Here is a 20,291-nt window from a genome sequence, read left to right on the forward strand (position 1 = left end):
CCTGTTGTTCAGGGTAGATGCCTAGAAGTGGTATGACTGGGTCGTAAGGGAGGTCAATCTTTAGCTTTCTAAGGACCCTCCAGACTGCTTTCCAAAGTCACACGCCCCTCTTAAATACACCATAGCTTCACCAATTGCTGGGTTTCAAAGGCCACCTACATTGGGATGCTCTTTCATGTTGAGCCCTTTCTAGCCTTTCCCAGAGATCCTCATCCTCTCCTAGATCCTAATGTGTTCTTTTCTCCAGGTGCTTTTGGCCTCTGTGCTGTGCTACACCTCTTCCCTGGACACAAGATATAATGTCCAAGTAGTAGGGCTGTTGCCTGAAGGGTAAGAGAGAAAGAAAAAAACAGCCTTGTGCTCTTCCCGGTGTCTCCTAAAACATTCCCTCTTGTCCTGCCCCACCCTATCTTCCCTTCCTTCCTTGTTGCACCCAGCCCACCCTCACTGTGGATTCTTCCTTCTTCCAGATTTCCCCAACCCCTTCTCCCCAGCATGGTGGAGCTGCCCAGGATTCTGGCTGACTCTCTACCCATAGCACTGGTTACTTTTGCTGTGTCCACCTCTCTGGCCTCCATCTATGCAGACAAGTATAACTACACGATTGATCCAAACCAGGTAAGACTACGACTGTGGACACCCCATCCCCAGACTCATTCAGAAGATAATCCCATAACCATACTCCCCCGTGCCTGTGTCTCATTCCTCTTCTACTCACTGCATCCCTCCAGGAACTCTTGGCCCATGGTGTCTCCAACCTTGTTTCCTCCCTCTTCTCTTGCTTTCCTAACTCAGCCACACTGGCTACGACCAGCCTACTAGCGGATGCTGGTGGTAACACACAGGTGAGGAGAAAGGATGGGACACTGAGGCCAGGTGGTGGGGGTGAAGAAACAGATGGAGAGTTGGCATCAGTCTAGAGGAGGGTGGGAATGTGAGGGGGAATGAGTGAGGGCATGAAGGAGAGGAGAGATAGAAGACACCAAGGATCCCTGAAGACCTTTGCAGGCACTAAGCCTGAAAAAGATTATGGTGCCTCAGATGTCATTGGAGATAAAAAGCATATGAAACTATACATTTAAGAGGTAAAATTCTGTTTTTTTTCATTTTTTTTCCTTCCTTTCTTTCTTCCTTTCTTTCTTTCTTCTTTTTGGTTGGTCATGGGGTTTGAACTCTGGGCCTGGGAACTGTCCCTGAGCTCTTCAGCTCAAGACAAGAGCTTTAGCTCTTGAGCCACAGAGTCACTTCTGGTTTTGTGGTTTTCTGGTGGTTAACTGGAGATCAGAGTCTCACAGACTTTCATGTCCGGGCTGGCTTTGAACCACAATCCTCAGATCTCAGCTTCCTGAGTAGCTAGGATTACAGGATGTTTTTTTTGTTATTGTTTTTTGGTTGGTCATGGGGGCTCAACTCTGGGCCTGGGCGCTGTCCCTCAGCTCTTCAGCTCAAGGCTAGCGCTCTACCACTTGAGCTACAGTGCCACTTCTGGCTTTTTTCTGCTTATGTGGTCCTGAGGAATTGAACCCAGGGTCTCATGCATGCAAGCCAAGAACTCTGCCACTGAGCCAACTTCCCAGCCCTGTTTTTTATTTTGTTTTTTAAAGAAATATTACTTAACAGTCTCAATATTTTTTGTTTTCTTTCCTTTGCTGGTACTCTAAACAGGTAGTTAGCCTGCTTGTAGGGTGAACCAAGTATGGCTTTTAAAATGGAAGTTTGTTACAAAACTAAAGAACTTAGCCAGACCCCAGTGGCTCATGTCTATAATCCTAGCTATTCTGGAGTCTGAGATCTGAGAATCAAGGTTCAAAGCCAGTCCAGGTAGCAAAGTCCACAAGACTCTTATCTCAACCATCAAAAAAAAAAAAAAAGAAAAAAGCCAAAAGTGGAAGTGAGGCTCAAATGGTAGAGCACTAGCCTTGAGCAAAAAAAGCTTAGGGACAGTACCCAGGACCCTGAATTTAAGCCTTAAAACTGGCACTCATGGGGCTGGGAAGGTGGCTCAGTGGTACAGCCCTTGCCTTGCATGCCTGAGGCCCTGGGTTTGATTCCTCAGCACCACATAAGCAAAAAGAAAAGAAGCCGGAAGTGGCATTGTGGCTCAGGTGGTAGAGCGCTAGCCTTGAGCTGAAGAGCTGAGGGATAATGCCCAGGCCCAGAGTTCAGGCCCCACGACTGGACCCCCCCAAAAAAAACTGGCACGCATGCACACACACACACACATACACAACACACACAAACACACACACATGAGAACTTGAACTTGAGCTGCACACATCTGGGGAAGAGTGACAAATAGAATAGTCATCATTTAACTGGAAGAAGGAGAGGGATAAAGTCAGGGCTATCTGTGGGGAAGGAGGGAGATTTCCTGAGACGAGGCAGAGGGTATGGGGGACAGGCTCTCCCGCAGGAGGGGGGGTGGAGGAGGTTTCCTTCCTCCCTTTCTTCTGTCTCTCCTTGCCTTCAGCTTGCAGGCCTCTTCTCCTGCATGGTGGTCTTGTCGGTGCTCCTGTGGCTGGGGCCCTTCTTTTACTATCTGCCCAAGGTAAGGAGCAGAGGAGGTGTGGGAATACCAGAGGAAGTGTGGCTGTCTTCCAGGACCTTGGGGGTAATCAGCCCATCTTCTCTGCCCCAAGGCTGTCCTGGCTTGCATCAACATCTCCAGCATGCGCCAGATGTTCTTCCAGATGCAGGAACTTCCTCAGCTATGGCGTATCAGCCGCATGGACTTTGTGAGAAATACGAACATAATTCCCCAATTGGCTTTATCTAGCGTCCCAGCATCCCCAGCCTTGTCCTGGGCCTAAACTATAGTCTTAGTTCTAAATTCTTCAATTCTTCTTATCTCTTACATTTGTCAGAGACAAGGGGAAGGGTGAGGTGAACCCCTCATACCAAATACATGTGTAAAGGCTTTGTGGGTGGATTGAACCCAGGGTCTCATGAATATTAGGCAAGTGTCTCGCCACTAAGCTCCCCAGCTCAGACTTGAGTATTTGTAACCTCCCATCTGGCACATGGTTGGAAGGTACATTTCCTGTGTATCCCACTGAGTCAACCCTGTCCCTTCCTTCTATCATACTTGCTCATTTCTCCTGGACCATCCCTTCCTATCACTTGCCCTGGTAGTCACTGCCCTTGGATCCCAGTCTTTCCTCTGGGAAGTCCACTCCAATCCACATCCTGCAGGCCGTGTGGGTGGTCACATGGGTGGCTGTAGTGACCCTGAACGTGGACCTGGGCTTGGCTGTGGGCGTGGTCTTCTCCATGATGACTGTGGTCTGCCGTACCCAGAGGTAGGTATACAGATGAGCAGAGTTGAGACGAAGGGAAAGGGTAAGATGTGGCAGTTGGGTGACTTTCTAGCTAGGCCAGGCACAGTTGGGAATCTGACCCCAGCTCCTTCTCCAGGGTGCAGTGTTTGGCACTTGGACTGGCTGAGGGGACTGAACTCTACAGACCACTCAGAGAGAGTCACAAGGTGGGTAGGTTTGAGCCAAAGAAGAAAGGGAAATTAGGCTGGGGTGCTTCTCTGATCCTTTCACCCTTTAGCTCCGGCAGGTCCCAGGTCTCTGCATCTTGAGCTATCCAACACCACTCTACTTTGGGACCCGAGGGCAATTTCGACGCCTCCTGGAATGGCACCTGGGGCTTGGAGGACAGGGCAAGGTGAAGGCTTTGATCACAGAGGAGTGTGGGTGCTCTGGGTTTTGAAGCCTGGTGTATGTTCTGCAGCAGATCTTTGCCCAAGGGGCTCGTGTCCACACCTGTGTCTTGAGGGAGGTGACCCCCCTTTCTCTACTTATAGGACTCTCCAAAGCCAGATGGCCCATCTGATACGGGTGAGATGGGATGGCAAGGTGGGATGGAGATCTGGACATGATGCACGGAGACAGGAAGAATCTCCTGCTTTCTCTCATCTTAGTTGCTGACCCTGTCAGAGTGGTGGTCCTAGACTTCAGTGGTGTCACCTTTGCAGATGCTGCTGGAGCCAGAGAAGTGGCACAGGTGAGGTTGTGGGTAGGCTAGGGGAAAAAGTCATTATCCCACTCCTCCCCTTTGATTTGAGAGTTCACCTGTCTGCTCTGTCTTTGCAGCTTGCCAGTCGATGCCAGGATGCTGGGATCCACCTTCTCCTGGCTCAATGTAATGGTGAGTGCGAAGAAGGATGGACGGGCTGGTGACATGATTTGAATACTTGGGGAAGGGAGAGGAACACACGATGGATTTTGGCCCCAGAGCTGATACCCTCCCTTGACAGCCTCAGTGTTGGAGACGCTGACCAGGGCAGGACTTCTGAATAGAATGACCCCAGAACAACTCTTTGTGAGTGTGCAGGATGCCGCTGCACATGCCCTGGAGAGACTGGTAAGAGACAAGTGTCAGGAGTGGGAACGAGGAGGTGTTGAGCTAGGGTGAGAGAAAAGTGGATGAGGAGGTTTTAGGAAAAGGAGAAGGAGAAGGGTTCAGAAGGAAGGAGCAACTGGGCACCAGTAATCCTAGCTACGTAGGAGGCTGAGATCTGAGGATCTTGGTTTGAAGCCAGCTTGGGAAGAAGTCCTTAAGACTCTTAACTTCAATTAAGCGCTAACAAACTAGAAGTAGAGGTGTGGCTCAAGTGGTAGAATGCTAGCCTTGAGTACAAAAGCTCACAGACAGTGCCTAGGCCCTGAGTTCAAGCTGTAGGACTGGCACAAAAAAGAAATTAAATTTAAAAAGGAACTAGTGCCAGTGGCCTACCACTGTAATCCTAGCTACTCTGGAGACTGAGATCTGAGGATCATGGTTCAAAGCCAGCCTGGGCAGAAAGGTCTGTGAGACTCGTATCTCTAATTAACCAGCAAAAAGCCAGAAGTATAGATGTGGCTCAAGTGGAAGAGTGTCAGCCTGAGTGAAAAAGCTAAGCAATGTGGTGTGGTGGTGGCTCATGCCTGTAATCCTAGCTACTCAGGAGGCTGAGAGCTGAAGATTGCAGTTGGAAGCTATCCCAGGCAAAAAAAGTCTGTGAGATTCTTATCTCAAACAAATTACTCAGGGTGGCACTGTGGTTTAAGTAGTAGAGTGCTTGCCTTGAGCAAAAGAAGCTCAAGGACAGCACCCAGGCCCAGAGTTCAAGCTCCAGGACTGGCAAAAAAAAGAAAGAAGAAGCCGGGCGCTGGTGGCTCACGCCTGTAATCCTAGCTACTCAGGAGGCTGAGATCTGAGGATCTCGGTTCAAAGCCAGCCTGGGCAGGAGAGACCGTGAGACTCCTATCTCCAATAAACCACCAGAAAACCGGAAGTGGCGCTGTAGCTCAAGTGGTAGAGCGGTCGCCTTGAGCTGAAGAGCTGAGGGACAGCGCCCAGGCCCAGAGTTCAAGCCCCACGACTGACAAAAAAAAAAGAAGAAAGAAGAAAGAGAGGGGAGAGAGGGGGGGGGAGAAAGAAAGAAAGGAAGGAAGGAAGGAAGAAAGAAAGAAAGCTAAGCAGGAGCCCTGAGTTTAAGCCCTACTACTGGGGAGGTGGGGGGTGGGGAAGGAAAGAATAAAGAGGAGGTGATTAGTGGATTTAGGACCAAGTCAAGGAGACTGGCCAAGCTGTGGGTAAAGAATTGAAGAACTAAGGTCCCAGAGGGGTGGTGTGCCACAAAGGCCTGAATAATTATTGGTGATGGAAGGGGTTCTAAATGTATTCCTGACTTATCTTCCTTCTTCTCCAGGAGCTCACTGGCCAAAAGATTTGCACAGTGTGGGTCTGACCGAATCATGTCAGTGTGGATTGCCCCAGCAATGTATGTGAGAGGAGGGCTGTGGTCCCTGAGCCTTATATTTAACATCACCAATAAACAAAAACGGAACACCTCTGGGGTCCATGAGGTGGGTCTGGATGTCTGCATGGGAAATCCCAGTGCCCCCACCCACCCACCTACCCACAGCACCTCAGAGACACAAGTACAAGTGGCTTTCACCATGTGTTCACCAGCCCCTTGGAGCTCCAGAGTCACAGTGCTCTCTGGGAAGGGGAGGGCTGGAGCTGGTGCACAGAGTGTTGGATCCAGAGCTGGGGATGGGGTACATGGCCCTGGGATTGCACATTGGGAGCTCCCCCACCACCCCCAGATCCAAGGAGATGAGAGGAGCATGTTTTCACTTCAGGGTCTTAGAGTCCTCCTGGGCTCTTTGGCACTTGGAAAGTGAACCCCCCACTTCCTGCCCCATAGAATGGGGTGTGGGGGGGGAGAACTTGGCACTGGCTGTGGAAGAGGTTATGGCTCCATCAGGCCCCTGGGCACTTACAGAAAAGGAGAGGTGTCACCAGGACAGGCCCCTACTTGGAATCAGGTTCTGAAGGGGCGGGGAAATCCTGGCGTGCTCGCAGGGTGGAGAGGTTTGCTGGAAATTTTCCTGGCAGGGATGAGGAAGCAGGTCCAGCCTGAAAAGGGGAAGGCCCCAAGTGGCTGTCATTCAGCGGTCATGCACTGCAGCCGGTGTTTGAAGAAGAGCAGGCGGTGTTTGGCCACCTGACTTTCATCCAGCGATCCTGGGTACCGGTAGCGGGCATAAGTCTCTGCTCCAGCACCCCTTGACACCCAGGGCAGCTTCAACTTTGATGCATGATCCACAATGACGTTGGAACAAGAGCCAACCCGAAGGGAACCAAGGCCATCCAGGAAGAATTCTAGGGGTAGAGAGAACCTTCAGTGAAGAATAGGCCAACAAGCCTCAAGGGAGAACTGAATGAGGCTATGGGGGGTGCCGATGCAAAGAAAGACACCATTTCTTTCTTTTTTTTTGGTTGGTTATGGGGCTTGAACTCTAGACCAGTGCACTGCCCCTCAGCTCTTCAGCTCAAGGCAAGCACTCTACCACTTGAGCCACACACCACTTCCAGTTTTCTGGTGTTTTATTGAAGTCTCACAGACTTTTCCTGCCCTGGCTGGCTTTGAACTGCAATCCTCAGATCTCAGCCTCCTGAGTAGCTAGGATTACAGGCGTGAGCCACCAGCATCCAGCGAAAGACACCATTCCTAAGAATGTTGGCACCTGAATTAACCCCATTCCCTCGCTCAGCTGTACTCTTGTGGAGAATGGCATCTGCTTCAAAATTAATACTAATTTTAAAAAATGGACTACTTCCCACTCTCAAAGGTGCAATACATGCTGTATGGGGCCCTCTGGGAATGGTCATCTTAATCAGGGGAAGCCGCTGGGAGTGGAGGAGGGGTGGTTGTGGTATAACACTGGCTCTGAAGTTCAAGGCTGATTCAGCCACGATGCTGGCCATTGGTTTTAAAAGGCATGTTGGTGGCTCATGTCGGTAATCCTAGCTTCTCAGGAGGCTGAGATCTTAAGATTGGGGTTTGAAGCCAGCCTGGGCGGGAAAGCTTGTGAGACTCTTATCTCCAATAAACTACTTAGAAATTAGGCCAGAAGTGACTCTGTGGCTCAAGTAGTAGAGCACCAGCCTCGAGAAAAATCAGAGCGCAAGGACAGTACCCAGGCCCTGAGTTCAAGCCGTAGGACCCGCACCAAAAAAAAAAAAGTTGGCATGTTGGTTAGGACAGGGTGAATTTCTGTCTCCCCCTCGCCCACCGTGCAGAACTGCCTTGGGGGTGCAGGTGGCAGTGACCAGCGAGGGCAAGCAGGAGGGGCCCATGCCGTCTGGGCCCAGTCTGCAAGGTGTCTAGCACGGCGCTGCGGCGGGGGTGCCCTTCCAGGCCCGGCCGGGAGGGGGCGCCACTCACCCAGGTGTGCCACTCGGCTGAAGCGCGGGTCGAAGCCCACCTCGCGCACTTTATCAGTGCGTGCCAGGAAGAAGTTAACCACGCCGTCGGTAACCACGCAGCCTGGGAAGCCCACCAGCTCGTGGTGGAAGCCGCGCTTTTGCCGGAAACAATTCCCGAGGCCTGGGGCTCCGGGCTCCACGCTCAGCAGCTGCCGGTAAGTGGTGGCGAAGCCGGAGATCTCGCGCACGGCGCCTCCCACCTGCGGGGAAGGGGACGGGGACGGGGTTCCAGGTGCAGCCTGAGCACCCCAAGAGGGTCCACAGTGCTCCCTGCGCCTCCGCTGGTTCCCGGCCCCATTGTCCCCCCCTCCCGCAGGATCCAGACAGCCCCTCCCACCCCACCCCGTCCCCGTCTCCTCGCGTGGATTGCAGCTCTGGTCTTTGGCTTGAGCCGGTCGTTCAAGGCCCTTCCTCCAGCCCAAAACTCGCGGGCCTCCCTACCAGGTCCAGCGGCGTCCGCTCCAGCACATCCACCAGCCTCTCCAGCCGCGTGCGCGCCGTGAAGATGAAGTCGTCGTCCACCCACAGCACGTATTTGGTTGTGACTTGAGACACTGCCAGGTTCCTCCCGGCGAACCAGCCCTGGGGGGAGAGGGCCAGGCGGGGAGGGGAGGCTGTGAACGCCGCCTTCCTCTTCTCCGACTCCTCTCGCAAGAACCCGTGGACCCCTCTGGGTCTCTGAGTGCGTTCCAAGGATGGGTTTTGAAGCAGATTGCGCTGGTGGCGCGGATTAAGGACACACCCCATCGCCCCCAGTCCCCGATCGCCCAGCTCAGCCGGGCTGTCTGCGCACCTTGCCGAAGGGCATGAGATAGTGTTCTACGTGGGGGCCGCTGACGCGCTCCGGCTTGTCGCTGTCGTCGGCGATGACCACGGTGACGGTGGGGTAGAAGCGGCGAATGCTGGCGATGAGTGCACGGAGACGATCATAGCGAAGGAAGGTCTTGGTGGCAATAGTGACCAGAGCACTGATGTTGTACTGGGCTGAAATGAGGCGCAGGATGTAGGTGGGCGGGGGGAGAGTGGGAAAAGAGAAACAGGAAGACATCTCCCCCCCCCCATCCCCAGGGCCGCCCATTCATTCCTCCCTCCTCCAGGGCTACTTTCCATCCTCACCGCCTCACCTCCCTGGGGTGGAGACCCAGACGGGTACAGCCGAGGGTTTGGGGGATGTCTTATGCGGATGGTGAAGGCAGCCTCATGTCCCGCGGTGGAGAACCGAACTGGGAATACAGGACATGGGGCTGTGCCTTCAAGGGTGGAACAGCACTCTTTTTTTTTTCTTTTTGATCAATCGGTAAGTGCCTGCTCTGTGTTCCACCTTTGTAAGCCAAAGTGGACATGAATACAAGGTTCTTAGGCCCATGGAATTGACAGTCTTAACTGTGGAATAGAAGTCCATGAATGAGCATTTACTATGGGCTAGACAGTTTTGGAATTCATTCACTCCTGATGATAGCCCCCATCACATTTCTACCAGAGAAAATGAAGTGGAAGACACAGAAAAGGAACTTGCCCATATTTACCCAGCATCAAACAATGCTCAGAGGAACCTGTTCTCAGGCTAAGTAAATAAGGAAATTCAAGAGTAGGTGACAGTCAATGAAAGATTAAAGCAAGTAATGTAATGGTTAAGAGATTTGAGTTCATATCTAAATGACAAGATGGAGCCGCCAGGCAAAACATCTAGGGTAAGAGCTTTCCCAGAGCAGAGGGAGGCCCTAAGGGGGAGCAAACACTCCACATTTGAAGAGAAGCCTCAGGATTATGCTATGTTCTTTTTGTCAGAGGAGAAATAAGGATTCAAGAAGGTAAGGCCGTTTACTCTGTCACAAGGGGTGGATTAGGAATAGAGCTTAAGACTTCTGGCTCCTGATGAGGTCATTTCCTGGGCCCTCCCCCCCATGATTGGCCAGAAGTGGGGACACACCCAAGGCTCCAGTTTCCCCCGAGCCTGCTGTGGCCCCAGGATGAACAAAGGCTCCTTTTCCCCCTCCCTGGCCCTTCTGGCCCAACTGAAACATCCGTTGTGTGGCTGGGCAGCTCTGCCTGTTGCCCAACTACCTCCCGTGCCCTTTGCCATTTGCCCGTTGCAGCTTTTCTGGATTCTTTTGGTTCATCCAGCCCGTCCCTACCTCAGTCCAGGCCTCGCACCTGTGTCTGCTGTGTTGGCCTGGTAGCTCCGGCTGCTGTAAGTGACCAGCTGCAGCTGTCGGTTCAGCTGGTCCAACCCTGAGCTGGCAAGAGTGAGATCTGGCTGCCCCTCTCCGGTGATAGTCACCCCACTCACTTCCCCTGCCACGTCCCAGGTGCCCAGTGAGGCAGACAGGTTCACCTGGCACAGGGGATCGGAGAGCACGGAGATCAGGCTACAAATTCACAGCTTGCCTTCCCGATTCCCCCATTCCTTTTCCTTGTGGTCTCGTCTCCCTCCCAGCTTTCTCCAGGCCCACCTACTCTTTCCTCTCTTGTTTTCCCTCACCTGGTATAACTCCTGACCTGAAGCTGCCTGCAGGCTCAGCCCTGGGAGAAAGAATGGGATCAGGATTACAAAGACAGCCCTGATTTCTTCTACCTGATTTTTATCTCTCCTTTCACTACACACCACACAGAAATCTGTACCTCCTATCCAGTCTTCAACCGCATATTGCCTAACATAGACTACAGTGATTGATTTTTTTAGTCCATTTCTTCTTCAATGGTCTGTACTAGCTAGCTATCTTTTATTCAGTCAGCAAAGAAAAAAATTCTCCCCCCCCAGTCTCCCCAGTTTCTATCTTCTGCAATTCCTGATAACCCTAGAGTTTCTTCCACTTTTTTTCCCCCTTCTAATCTCCCCCTATACACTCCACACACCCTTTCATCAGAGGTCATCCCTCTCAAACCACTCTTCCCTCTTTTCCATTCATCAGCTAGCTCTGCCATCCCCATGATGGCCTAGGCCATCCCCTAGGACCCTGCTTCCTCACCTGGCACCAAGATGCTCCTGAGCGGTGGAGCCTCCACACCCTGCAGGGGATACTGTAGTGGGGAGTTGGCAGGGGCTATGAGCAGCTGGTCAGCGGGGGACTGGCTCCTGGTCATGGAGGCAGGGGAGCACAGGAGAGGAGTTAGGAGAGAAGGGGGCATCTCTCTCCTGGCACAGCCATCCCAACACCTCTACTCCCCTCCCCTGGCAGGCTTGTGCCCCCCCCTTTTTTTTTCTCACCGGTACCTTGAAAGGAAGGCTTGAAACTCCTGTTCCCTGGAGGCAAAGGCAGCTTTCAGTTCCTCGGGGTCAAAAGCCTTGGTGAAGTCAAAGGCTCGTACCTGTTTCTGGAAGGGGAGAAACAGGCTCCCCCCACTGGATTCACAACTGCAGTAGTTCTGAGCCAGCAACCTGAAGGGGGGAGGGAAGAGTTCTTCAGGGCCCAGCGCCACAACTCTGTCCCCCAAGACAAACCAATGTGAGCTCAGCACCTCTGCCCATCCAATACCTGTCCCCTGACACAAAATAGTCCTCGGGAATGGATCCCTCAAATCTGCATTTCACAGAGACGGAAGATATAGGTTCGATTATCAGGAGGGTTTCGGGAGCTACCTACAGGCCGCACCGAAACCACTCGGGAATCTCAAGTCTGAATGAAGACAGAGCAGGGAAGCTTCCAGGGGCCTTCCGCCATGGCAACGTTCAGGGACAGTCTTTGCTCCAGCCCCAAGCCTCTGCCGCCCTTCTCCACCACCCACTCTGCTCCATTCAACCAGTCCGGAGCCCGCAGGCACCCCCAGAGCCCAGCGCTGGAGGAGACAAAAGCGCCCCATCCACCCGCAGCGCAGCGAGCGCTGGGTGCGCCGCGCCGCCGCCGCCCGCACTCACCCCACCACCTGCTCCTTGATCCTGACCGGGATGTGTGCGTAGCGGGGCTCAGGGGCAAGATCTAGCAGCTCAGGCCTGGGGGGGCTTTGTGCGGGCGTCCACAGCGCAAGAGGGGTCCGGAGGCCCGGGGCGTCTCGGGTGCTCACGTACAGGAGCCCCAGCGAGGCGCAGGCGAGCAGCAGGACCAGCGCGCAGAGGGCCCGGCGGCCCAGCCGCATCCTAGAGGTGGGGTGGGAGGGGGTAGGGTGCCGAGTGAGAAAAGGGGAGGGGGGAGGAGAGAGGGAAGGGGAGAGCTGGTGCCCTTGACCTTGGCGACCTCGGAGGCTCCAGCCGGGCTCTCCGGGGAGGAGAGGGGCACCGTCCACTGGACACTCGGCGCTAGGATTTGCCTCGAGGGTGCTTTCCTCGGTACTCCTCTCCGTACTCCCCACCTCCATGACCCCCCACGCCCCAGCCCTGTGGATCCCTCGGCCTTTCCCCCCCCCCTCTCAGTTTACCCTATGCCCAGAGACATTTGGATCGCGCTGGTGCTGATGCAGCGGCGCACGAATAGGGGGGGGGGGAGAGGAAGCACTGCTTTATATGCATTGGGCAACCCCTCGGGGGCCGGGCCCCCCCCCGCACCTCACCACCCCCTCCCCCGCACCCTCCACCCCGCTCCTCAGTGCGATCATCACCTGGGCCGCGGTGGGCTGCGGAGGGGCGGCTTCGACACCTTGCCTGTCAGGAAAAATGCAGAATCACCCTGTAGGAAATACCCCTGGGGTGGCCTGGGCGGGGAGCGGCGCTGGGGACCCGGAGCGCATCTCCTTCTCGCCTCCACCCCGGGCCTCGCTCCCCACGCACACCCCGCGGGGCGGGGGGCGGCACTGACCGGTCTAACGCTCCGCGGCCACAGCACGACTCCGGTCCGGGCCGCGCCGGGCTCCCAGCTCCGGCCTGGGGGTCCTCATGGGGCCGGGGGGAGCCTGCGGAGGCTGGGGAGGGGGTCCTCCCGCTGCCCCTCCTCCCGCTTCAGATCGGGGCTCTGCAGACCTCAGCGCGGGGGCTGTTTCATGATGCTTCCTGCTGGGGAAAACGGAATGAAAAACAAAAAAAAATCTGCCGTAGCTCAGCTCAGCCCCGAGAACAAAGCCGGGGATCGCGGGCACCGCTGGCAGGGCCAGGAGGACGCGGGCCGCCGCCCGGCTCGGCGCTCGCACCGCGGCTCGGCTCGCCCGCTGGTTGCGGCAGAGCTCCCGCTCCACGAAGGGAATTCGAGAGACGCGGCGCCCTCTGGTGGGCGCGGAGGAGATTGCCCTGGCGCGTCGGGGACCGCGGGAAGGTTCTGCTTTCCAGCTCAGCATCCCTTCGCCCCCAGATCCTGACATCCCAAGGGTCTGCTCCCAATTCCCGCACATCCACAAGGATGGACAACAGGGCTTTGGGAAGAGGTGGGCGGGAATGCTCTCCAATTTCGTTTCGAAGGAAGCTTGGTTTGCTAGGGTGAGATAAAGGAACTAGTCCTGGAAGGGGGAAAAATACGCTGGCTGGCTAACAAAGACAGTCGCAGCCTTCCCCCCGCCCTCCCCTCGCCTCCCTGCCACGCCCTTCCCCTCCTCGCAAGACCTAACAAACCTGGAGAGAGAAACTCGCAATAATTCAAAGGACGTCTCTTGCCTGCCCGACTGGGACTCGCAGCAAAAGGGAACCCCAGAGGGTGCAGACTGACCCCAACTCTGCCTTGGTAAACCTGAGGCCATCGATAAACCTGACTCCTGACACTGCCCAGAGTCAAAGATCAAGCAAGGGCTGAGTAGGGGACTCAGTGGTAAGAGCTTGCCTCACATGCATGAGGCCCTGAGTTCGATTTCTCAACCCCACATAAGCAGAAAAAGCCGGAAGTGGTGCTGCATATAAGAAATGCACAGAACGGTGGTGTGTGGATATAAATAAGGTACTAGTCAGCTGGAAGAAAAGGGAAATCCCATCCTTCTTACAGGAAAATAAACTTTAGAAGTACTAAGTATTTTAATATTTAAAAATAAACCATGAGGCCCCAGGCACCCCAGGCGCCAGTGTCTCATGCCTGTAATCCTAGCAACTAAAGAGGCTGAGACCTGAGGATTGCCATTCAAAAACAGACCCCGTAGGAAAGTCTGTGAGACTCGTGCCTCTAATTAACCACTAAACAAAATAAATAAATAAATAAATGAAGTGGAGGTGTGGTCAAGTGGTAGAATGCTAGCCTTGAGCAAAAAAAAAAAAGCTCAAGAACAGCACCGAGGCCCTGAGTTCAAATTCGCACCACCACCAGGATGAAAAAAAGGAAGGAAGGAAGAGAGAAAACACAAGGCTACACATGATTCTAGTAAAAGCAAGCCAATGTTTTTTTTTTTTTTTTACAATCTTAGAGATTGCTAAGCAAGAAAGGAAAATATTAATAAGTTTACCTATGAAAAACACTTCAAGGGGTCTATATGACTCAGGAGTAGCGCTCTAGCTTATCATGCAGGTGGTCCTGAGTTCTATCCCCAGCACACATATTGAACAAATAAGCAAGCCTGAGTGAAGAAATTACTCCCAAGAAAAACGTGGCAATGGTGCTTGACCAGCATATGCCAAAACCTAACCTTGAGAAATGACAAACATTTTTTTGGGGGGGGGTCCAGTTGTAGGGCCTGAACTCTGGGCCTGGGCGCTGTCCTTCAGCTCTTCAGCTTAAGGCTAGTGCTCTACCACTTGAGCTGCAGTGCCACTTCCGGCTTTTTTTCTTTTTGCGTATGTGGTGCTGAGGAATCGAACCCAGGGCCTCATGCATGCAAGGCAAGCGCTCTACCACTGAGCCACCTTTCCAGCCCCACATGACAAACATTTTGTGAGAAAATACTTTCACCAAGTAAGTGAAGTTTGTAAAAATGTATTTAGTTGTATATTTAGAATCTAAATAAATTTCTGTATGCTTTAAGATAAAAATTATAAAGTCTAGTATATCAACAAAAAGTTTTAAAATGTGAGAATTGTAGTCTGCTTTTGAAAACATTTAAAAGATATTTTCTTTTTGCAGAACAGGTTCATTTGGGTAGTTCTGCAGGTAGCTACCTAGGTTAGCTCTCTAAGCTGCAACCCTGCAACAGTTCTGATAAAACTGCCTGTGGGGCTTGTCTTGGTAGGGTAATTTTCTTCAAAAAAAATTGCTTTCCTTACCTTTTGCTAAGGTCTATTTAGATATCTGTACCATCATTTATGGTCATACAAAATTATTAGTACCGGGCTGGGAAGGTGGCTCAGTGGTAGAGCGCTTGCCTTGCATGCATGGGTTCAATTCCTCAGCACCACATAAGCAAAAAGAAAAAAGCTGGAAGTGGCGCTGTGGCTCAAGTGGTAGAGCGCTAGCCTTGAGCTGAAGAGCTGAGGGACAGTGCCCAGGTCCAGAGTTCAGGCCCCATGACCAGACCCAAAAAAACAAACAAACAAAAAAACAAAATTATTAGTACAGACAGATGGCTGGGAGCAAGTTCACAAGAAGCATTTGAGAAGCATTATGATTTTAAGGGTCCTATACTTCTCCACAAGCCAGATGTTTGCCATCACCAATTTGGTCTTTTATTTTCTTCTTGTATGTACTTATCTCAGACCATGAAGAGCGGTGCCAGGTACCAAGGAGCTCAGAAAGTGGGAGAGGGCAGGGGTGCAGAGTTTAGGTGTAGTCAGACTAGGAAGTCAAATCAGGCATTGCCTGGGCAATGCATAGTTTTGGGTAGGGCCTTTTTTTGAGAATTGCTTGGAGGCTGAGACTTCTGAGAATGGCTCTGGGGGAGAGGGGTCAAGTAAGTCATCAAGGCAGCCTTGGATTATGAGAACAATGCAGATTCCCATCATTTGAGACCCTGAAGGGATATAAAAGGTTGAGGGGCCTCACAGTCCTTTCTGGCTACTTCCTGTTGACATGGGGGTCATTGTAGTGTTGGGGAGAAAAGGGAAGGGGGTTTGGTGGGTTCCAAGTTGCTCAGCTGGAAGGTAGTAGACAGGTATGGGCATTAGATAGGCATGCTTATGAGCTATTCTTTCTCTCTTTCTCTCTCTCTCTCTCTCTCTCTCTCTCTCTCTCTTTTAGTCTGTCATGGGGCTTGAACTGTGGACCTGGGCACTGACCCTCAGCTCTTCAGCTCAAGACCAGTGCTCTACTGCTTGAGCCACCATGCCACTTTCTCGTGGTTTATTGGAGATAAGAGTCTCATGAACTTTCCTGCCTGGGCTGGCTTTAAACCATGGTGATCCTCAGATCTCAGCCTCCTGAGTAGCTAGGATTACAACCATGAGCCACCAGTGCCTGGCTGAGCTATTTTCTCTTGACCCTCCCTCCCCAGATTCAGTTACTTTTGAAAGGGCAAGCATCAGTGACTCCATTCAGGATTGGACACCATCCCCTCTTATCTGAGCAGTTCTTTAAAGCTGCTTCTGGATCATCCCTCATCACCAGAACAAGTTTGGTAGGCCTCTTCTGCTTGCTTGAGTAATGTCCCAGTTGCTGTTTTTTGGCTTGTTCCTGGGATAAGGTGTCCCAGTAGGTCTAATTCCATGATGAAGGGGGCAGACTATGTCTTTTGAGGTCTTCATATAGCATTATTTGTCTGCTTCTATGTTTCTTCATGTATCTGTATGTGTGTTCATCAAAACAAGGCATCATGCTAACCCAGATCCAAGTAGTAGTTAAACTCTACCTCTTTCTCTTTTTTTTTTTGGTGGGGGGAAAGGAGCAGCACATGGATTGAACTCATGTCCTGAAGCTCTCAGTAGGCTATTTTGATCATAGCTAGCACTCTGTCACTTGAGGCTCACTTCTACTTCTGGCTTTTTGGAAGTTAATTAGAGATAGGAGTCTCATGCTCCTTTCTTCCCAGGCTGGCTTTCAATCAGGATCCTGAGATTTCAGGCTTCCTGGGTTTCTAGGATTATAGGCATGAGCTGCTGGCATTTGCTAAACTCTCTCTCTCTTTTTATTTTTATTTATTTTTTGGGGGGGCGTCCGGTCATGGGGCCCGAACTCTGGGCCTGGGCGCTGTCCCTCAACTCTTCAGCTCAAGGCTAGTGCTCTACCACTTAAGCCACAGTGCCACTTCCAGCTTTTTTTGTTTTGCTTATGTGGTGCTGAGGAATCGAACCCAGGGCCTCATGCATGCAAGGCAAGTGCTCTACCACTGAGCCACCTTCCCAGCCCCCAACTCTCTCTCTCTCTTAATCAGCATGGCTGCAAAGAATGTGTGTCCATTTTTGATCTTTCACTGTCACCTGTGACCAAATGTTTTTCTATAGAAGCTATTGCTTAATTAGATAATTTCAGAAAGAGGGAATCAGTGTTAAGAACTTGGTGTCAACAACGTACACAGCAACACTCTGAAATGGCAGTTTCAAAAATGAAAAAGTCACACCAGAAAATGTGCACCAGATCCAGGTCTGGTAGAGGTGAATTTCTATTTATCTTTCTCACTAAGATGGTAAGAATGTTCCTTCGACTCATTCCAGGTTTCATCTTAAGGCAGAGACAGGAAAAGTTACAGATGAGCCTGGAATGTCAGAAAACAATAAAGTACTATTTTAAAAAAGAGAAAAAGGAAAATAAAAAGCAACTAAGCATGGTGACACATGCTTGTATTCCTAGCATTGGGAAGGCTGTGGAAGAAGGGTTGTGAGTTCAAGAACAGCCTGAGCAATATAGCAAGCAAGTTATAGATGAATCCAGAATGTCAGAAAGCAATGAAGTATTGTACTATTGAAAAAGAAGAGGAAAACAAGAAAGAAAGAAAGGAAAAAGCAGCAACGAAGTATGATAGCTCATGCTTGCAGTCCTAGGTACTCAAGAAGAGGAGAATTCAAGGCTGGCCCAGGAAAAAACTTGAGATGCTATTGAAAACAAACTAAAAGCTGGGCTCTGGTGGTTCACACCTATAATCTAAGATAGCCACTTAAGAGGCTGAGATCCCAGGATCAATGTTTGAAGCTAACCTGGGCAGTAAAATCCATGAGACACTTATTTCCAGTTAACAAGCAAAAAAGCTGGAAGTGGAGCTATGGCTTAAATGGTAGAGTGCCAGCCTTGAGCAAAAAAAATCTCGGAGACAGCACTTAGGCCCTAAGTTCAACCCCAGAACTGGCACAAAAACAAACTGAAGCACAATGGCTGAGGGTACAGCTGGAGTGGCAGAGTGCCTGAGTCCCTAAAGGGTTCAATTCTCAGCACTGTGCCCAGCCATATTTAAATAAATCAGTGAATTACTAATCTATGATTCCACATTGTTATTGCATAGATAATTGATCACATGAATACAGAGGAAGGAAGAAGGACAATTGATAACTGTGGATGGAGTCAGGGGAGTTGGAAAATAAAAAATGATTTTGAGAGCTTTATATTGCCCTCAAAACAAATACCATCATAATAAAAATTGCGCCGGGCACCAGTGGCTCATGCCTGTAATCCTAGCTACTCAGGAGGCTGAGAGCTGAGGATCATGGTTCAAAACCAGCCTGGGCAGTAAGGTCTGTGAGACTCTTATCTCCAATAAACCACTAGAAAACCAGAAGTGGTGCTGTGGCTCAAGCAGTAGAATGCTCACCTTGAGCTGAAGAGTACAGGGACAGCGCCCAAGCCCAGAGTTCAAGCCCCACGACAGACAAAAATAAAAATTGAAAAAAAATAAAAAAATAGAAATTGCTCTGAGCAAGAATCATCAGTGAATGCCAATTCCTGTGTGTGTGTGTGTGTGTGTGTGTGCGTGCGCACGCGCGCACGTGTGCGTGCGTGCCAGTCTTGGGCTGAGCTTTTTTACGCAAGGCTGGAGTTCAATTACTTGAGTCATGACTCCATTTTAGGCTTTTTGGTGGTTAATTGAAGGTAAGAGTCTCTAGTATTTATTTGCCTGGTCTGGCTTTAAATCAAAATCCTCAGATTTGAGCCTCTTGAGTAGCTAGGATTATAGGACTGGTTTACCAGTGCCTGGCTAATGAATGCTAATTATCAGTGTATTCTCCCCCTCTTCCTCCTCCTCCAGTCCTGGGCTGTCCCTGAGCCTCTTTGTACTCAAGGCTAGCATTCTACCATTTGAGCCACAGCACCACTTCTGAGTGATTTATTGGAGAGAAGAGTCTCATGGACTTTTCAGCCCAGGCTGGCTTTGAACCATGATCCTCAGATCTCAGCCTCTTCAGTAGCTAGGATTATAGGTGTGAGCCACTGGTGCCTGGCCTAAGTGGAATTTTATTAGAAGCAGACATTTGATCTATTTGTTCTTTTTATCATATCTGTCTGTCTATTCTCCCAGCCATAAACATACTACTTACTATTATTTGTATTGCTATTTATGTTTCTATCTATCTATCTATCTATCTATCTATCTATCTATCTATCTATCTATCTATCTATCATTTATCTATTTATCGCTGATGCTCTACCACTTGAGCCACACCTCCAGTTGCTATGCTTACTTTTGAAACTTACTGGGCATGGTAGCACGTCTGTCTTCCTGATACCCATATGGGAAGCTGTAAGTAGGAACATTTAGATCTGAGTCTGACTCTGAGCAAAATCTGGGCCCTCAACTTAAAAAAAAGAAACTAAAAAAAAAGGGGGGTACTAGGTGAATAACCCAAGTGGTAGAGCACTTGCCTAGCAAGAGCAAGGTCCTGCTCACAAAATTTAAGAACAAAGACCTTCCAGGCTGCTAATCAATTCCATTTAGCATGGATTCTCTTGTTTATGGAGCTTGCTGTCTTTCATGATGCCAATTCCCATGATGAACTTTGCAATCTTAGTTTGCTAGCGTGTCTTTTGGGTGAGTTTTGTGCACAGGTGTGTCTTGAACGGTTTGTTATAAAAAGCAGAGTGCTTCTAGGGGCTGTGTAGCTTAGTCTCCAATGGCTTCCTTTTGGGGGGTGGGTTTTTGCTTCCCCAGCTTTTGGGAAATATGGGGGGGCATTTTGGTGATTATACTAGTGGGACAGCTGCCAGCAATCAGTGTGCAGCTGTCAGCTGAGCTCAATTTCCTCTTGTATCAAGAACAAATTTATCCAACAGAGACTTACCCTTCTCCATATGCCAAGACAATCAGTTGAGAAACACTACTTTGGGCCATATGTGTTGGTACACAGCTGTAATTGTAGCAAATGTAGGAGGTTAAAGGTAGAAGGATTGCAGACTGTGACTGACCCTGGGCAAAAATCTGATAAAACATTGGAAAAACAGATCAAAAGCAAATAGGGGCTGGATGGAATTAGGGACTCAAGTGGTAGAGTACCTGCCTAGCAAGCACATGGCCCTTAGCTCAAACATTTTGGCAATAGCCAAAACCCACAGTGCTTTAGGCAAAAATTTCGAGGATAACTCCAGCCTGTGCAAACACACAACTCTATTGGTATCAGCAAAAATGAGGTGCCAATTGCATCAAGTTTCTGAAAACATGAATCTACCGACTGCAGAACCCCAACATCCCAACTCTGTCCATGGAAACACACACTGCTTTTTCACAAGTCTTAGAGGTATTTTTTTTCCTCTTTTTTTTTAAAAATTTTTATTGTGGGGCTGGGAAGGTGGCTCAGGGGTAGAGCGCTTGCCTTGCATGCCTGAGGCCCTGGGTTCGATTCCTCAGCACCACATAAGAAAAAAGAAAAAAGCCGGAAGTGGCGCTGTGGCTCA

The 20,291-nt window shown here is 50.7% G+C and overlaps 2 protein-coding genes across 2 annotated transcripts in view; one reads left to right on the top strand and one right to left on the bottom strand.

Moving 5' to 3' along the window:
* Slc26a10 (solute carrier family 26, member 10) overlaps positions 1-5,816 on the top strand; it is a 9,477-nt gene extending 3,661 nt beyond the window's left edge. The window contains exons 6-18 of the mRNA XM_013020502.1: positions 248-330; positions 471-618; positions 732-845; positions 2,471-2,548; positions 2,640-2,735; positions 3,193-3,299; positions 3,415-3,484; positions 3,556-3,672; positions 3,720-3,723; positions 3,929-4,011; positions 4,101-4,155; positions 4,265-4,371; positions 5,702-5,816. Coding sequence (XP_012875956.1) covers positions 248-330; positions 471-618; positions 732-845; positions 2,471-2,548; positions 2,640-2,735; positions 3,193-3,299; positions 3,415-3,484; positions 3,556-3,672; positions 3,720-3,723; positions 3,929-4,011; positions 4,101-4,155; positions 4,265-4,371; positions 5,702-5,740 — 1,101 coding nt within the window. The 3' untranslated portion in view covers positions 5,741-5,816. The remainder of the gene's footprint in view (positions 1-247; positions 331-470; positions 619-731; positions 846-2,470; positions 2,549-2,639; positions 2,736-3,192; positions 3,300-3,414; positions 3,485-3,555; positions 3,673-3,719; positions 3,724-3,928; positions 4,012-4,100; positions 4,156-4,264; positions 4,372-5,701) is intronic.
* A 133-nt stretch (positions 5,817-5,949) lies between these two features.
* On the bottom strand, positions 5,950-12,545 carry B4galnt1 (beta-1,4-N-acetyl-galactosaminyl transferase 1). Its single transcript, XM_013020247.1, has 11 exons — positions 12,498-12,545; positions 11,624-11,842; positions 10,982-11,146; positions 10,737-10,843; positions 10,250-10,290; positions 9,922-10,102; positions 8,892-8,990; positions 8,561-8,751; positions 8,209-8,349; positions 7,727-7,967; positions 5,950-6,660 (listed from the first exon to the last, which is right to left on the bottom strand). The coding sequence occupies exons 2-11, from the start codon at positions 11,839-11,841 to the stop codon at positions 6,443-6,445; spliced, it is 1,602 nt and encodes a 533-aa protein (XP_012875701.1). The 5' UTR covers position 11,842; positions 12,498-12,545; the 3' UTR covers positions 5,950-6,442.
* Between the last annotated feature and the right edge of the window lie 7,746 nt (positions 12,546-20,291).

The sequence above is a fragment of the Dipodomys ordii genome, unplaced genomic scaffold, assembly GCF_000151885.1.
Source record: "Dipodomys ordii isolate 6190 unplaced genomic scaffold, Dord_2.0 Scaffold3, whole genome shotgun sequence".
NCBI lineage: Eukaryota > Metazoa > Chordata > Mammalia > Rodentia > Heteromyidae > Dipodomys > Dipodomys ordii.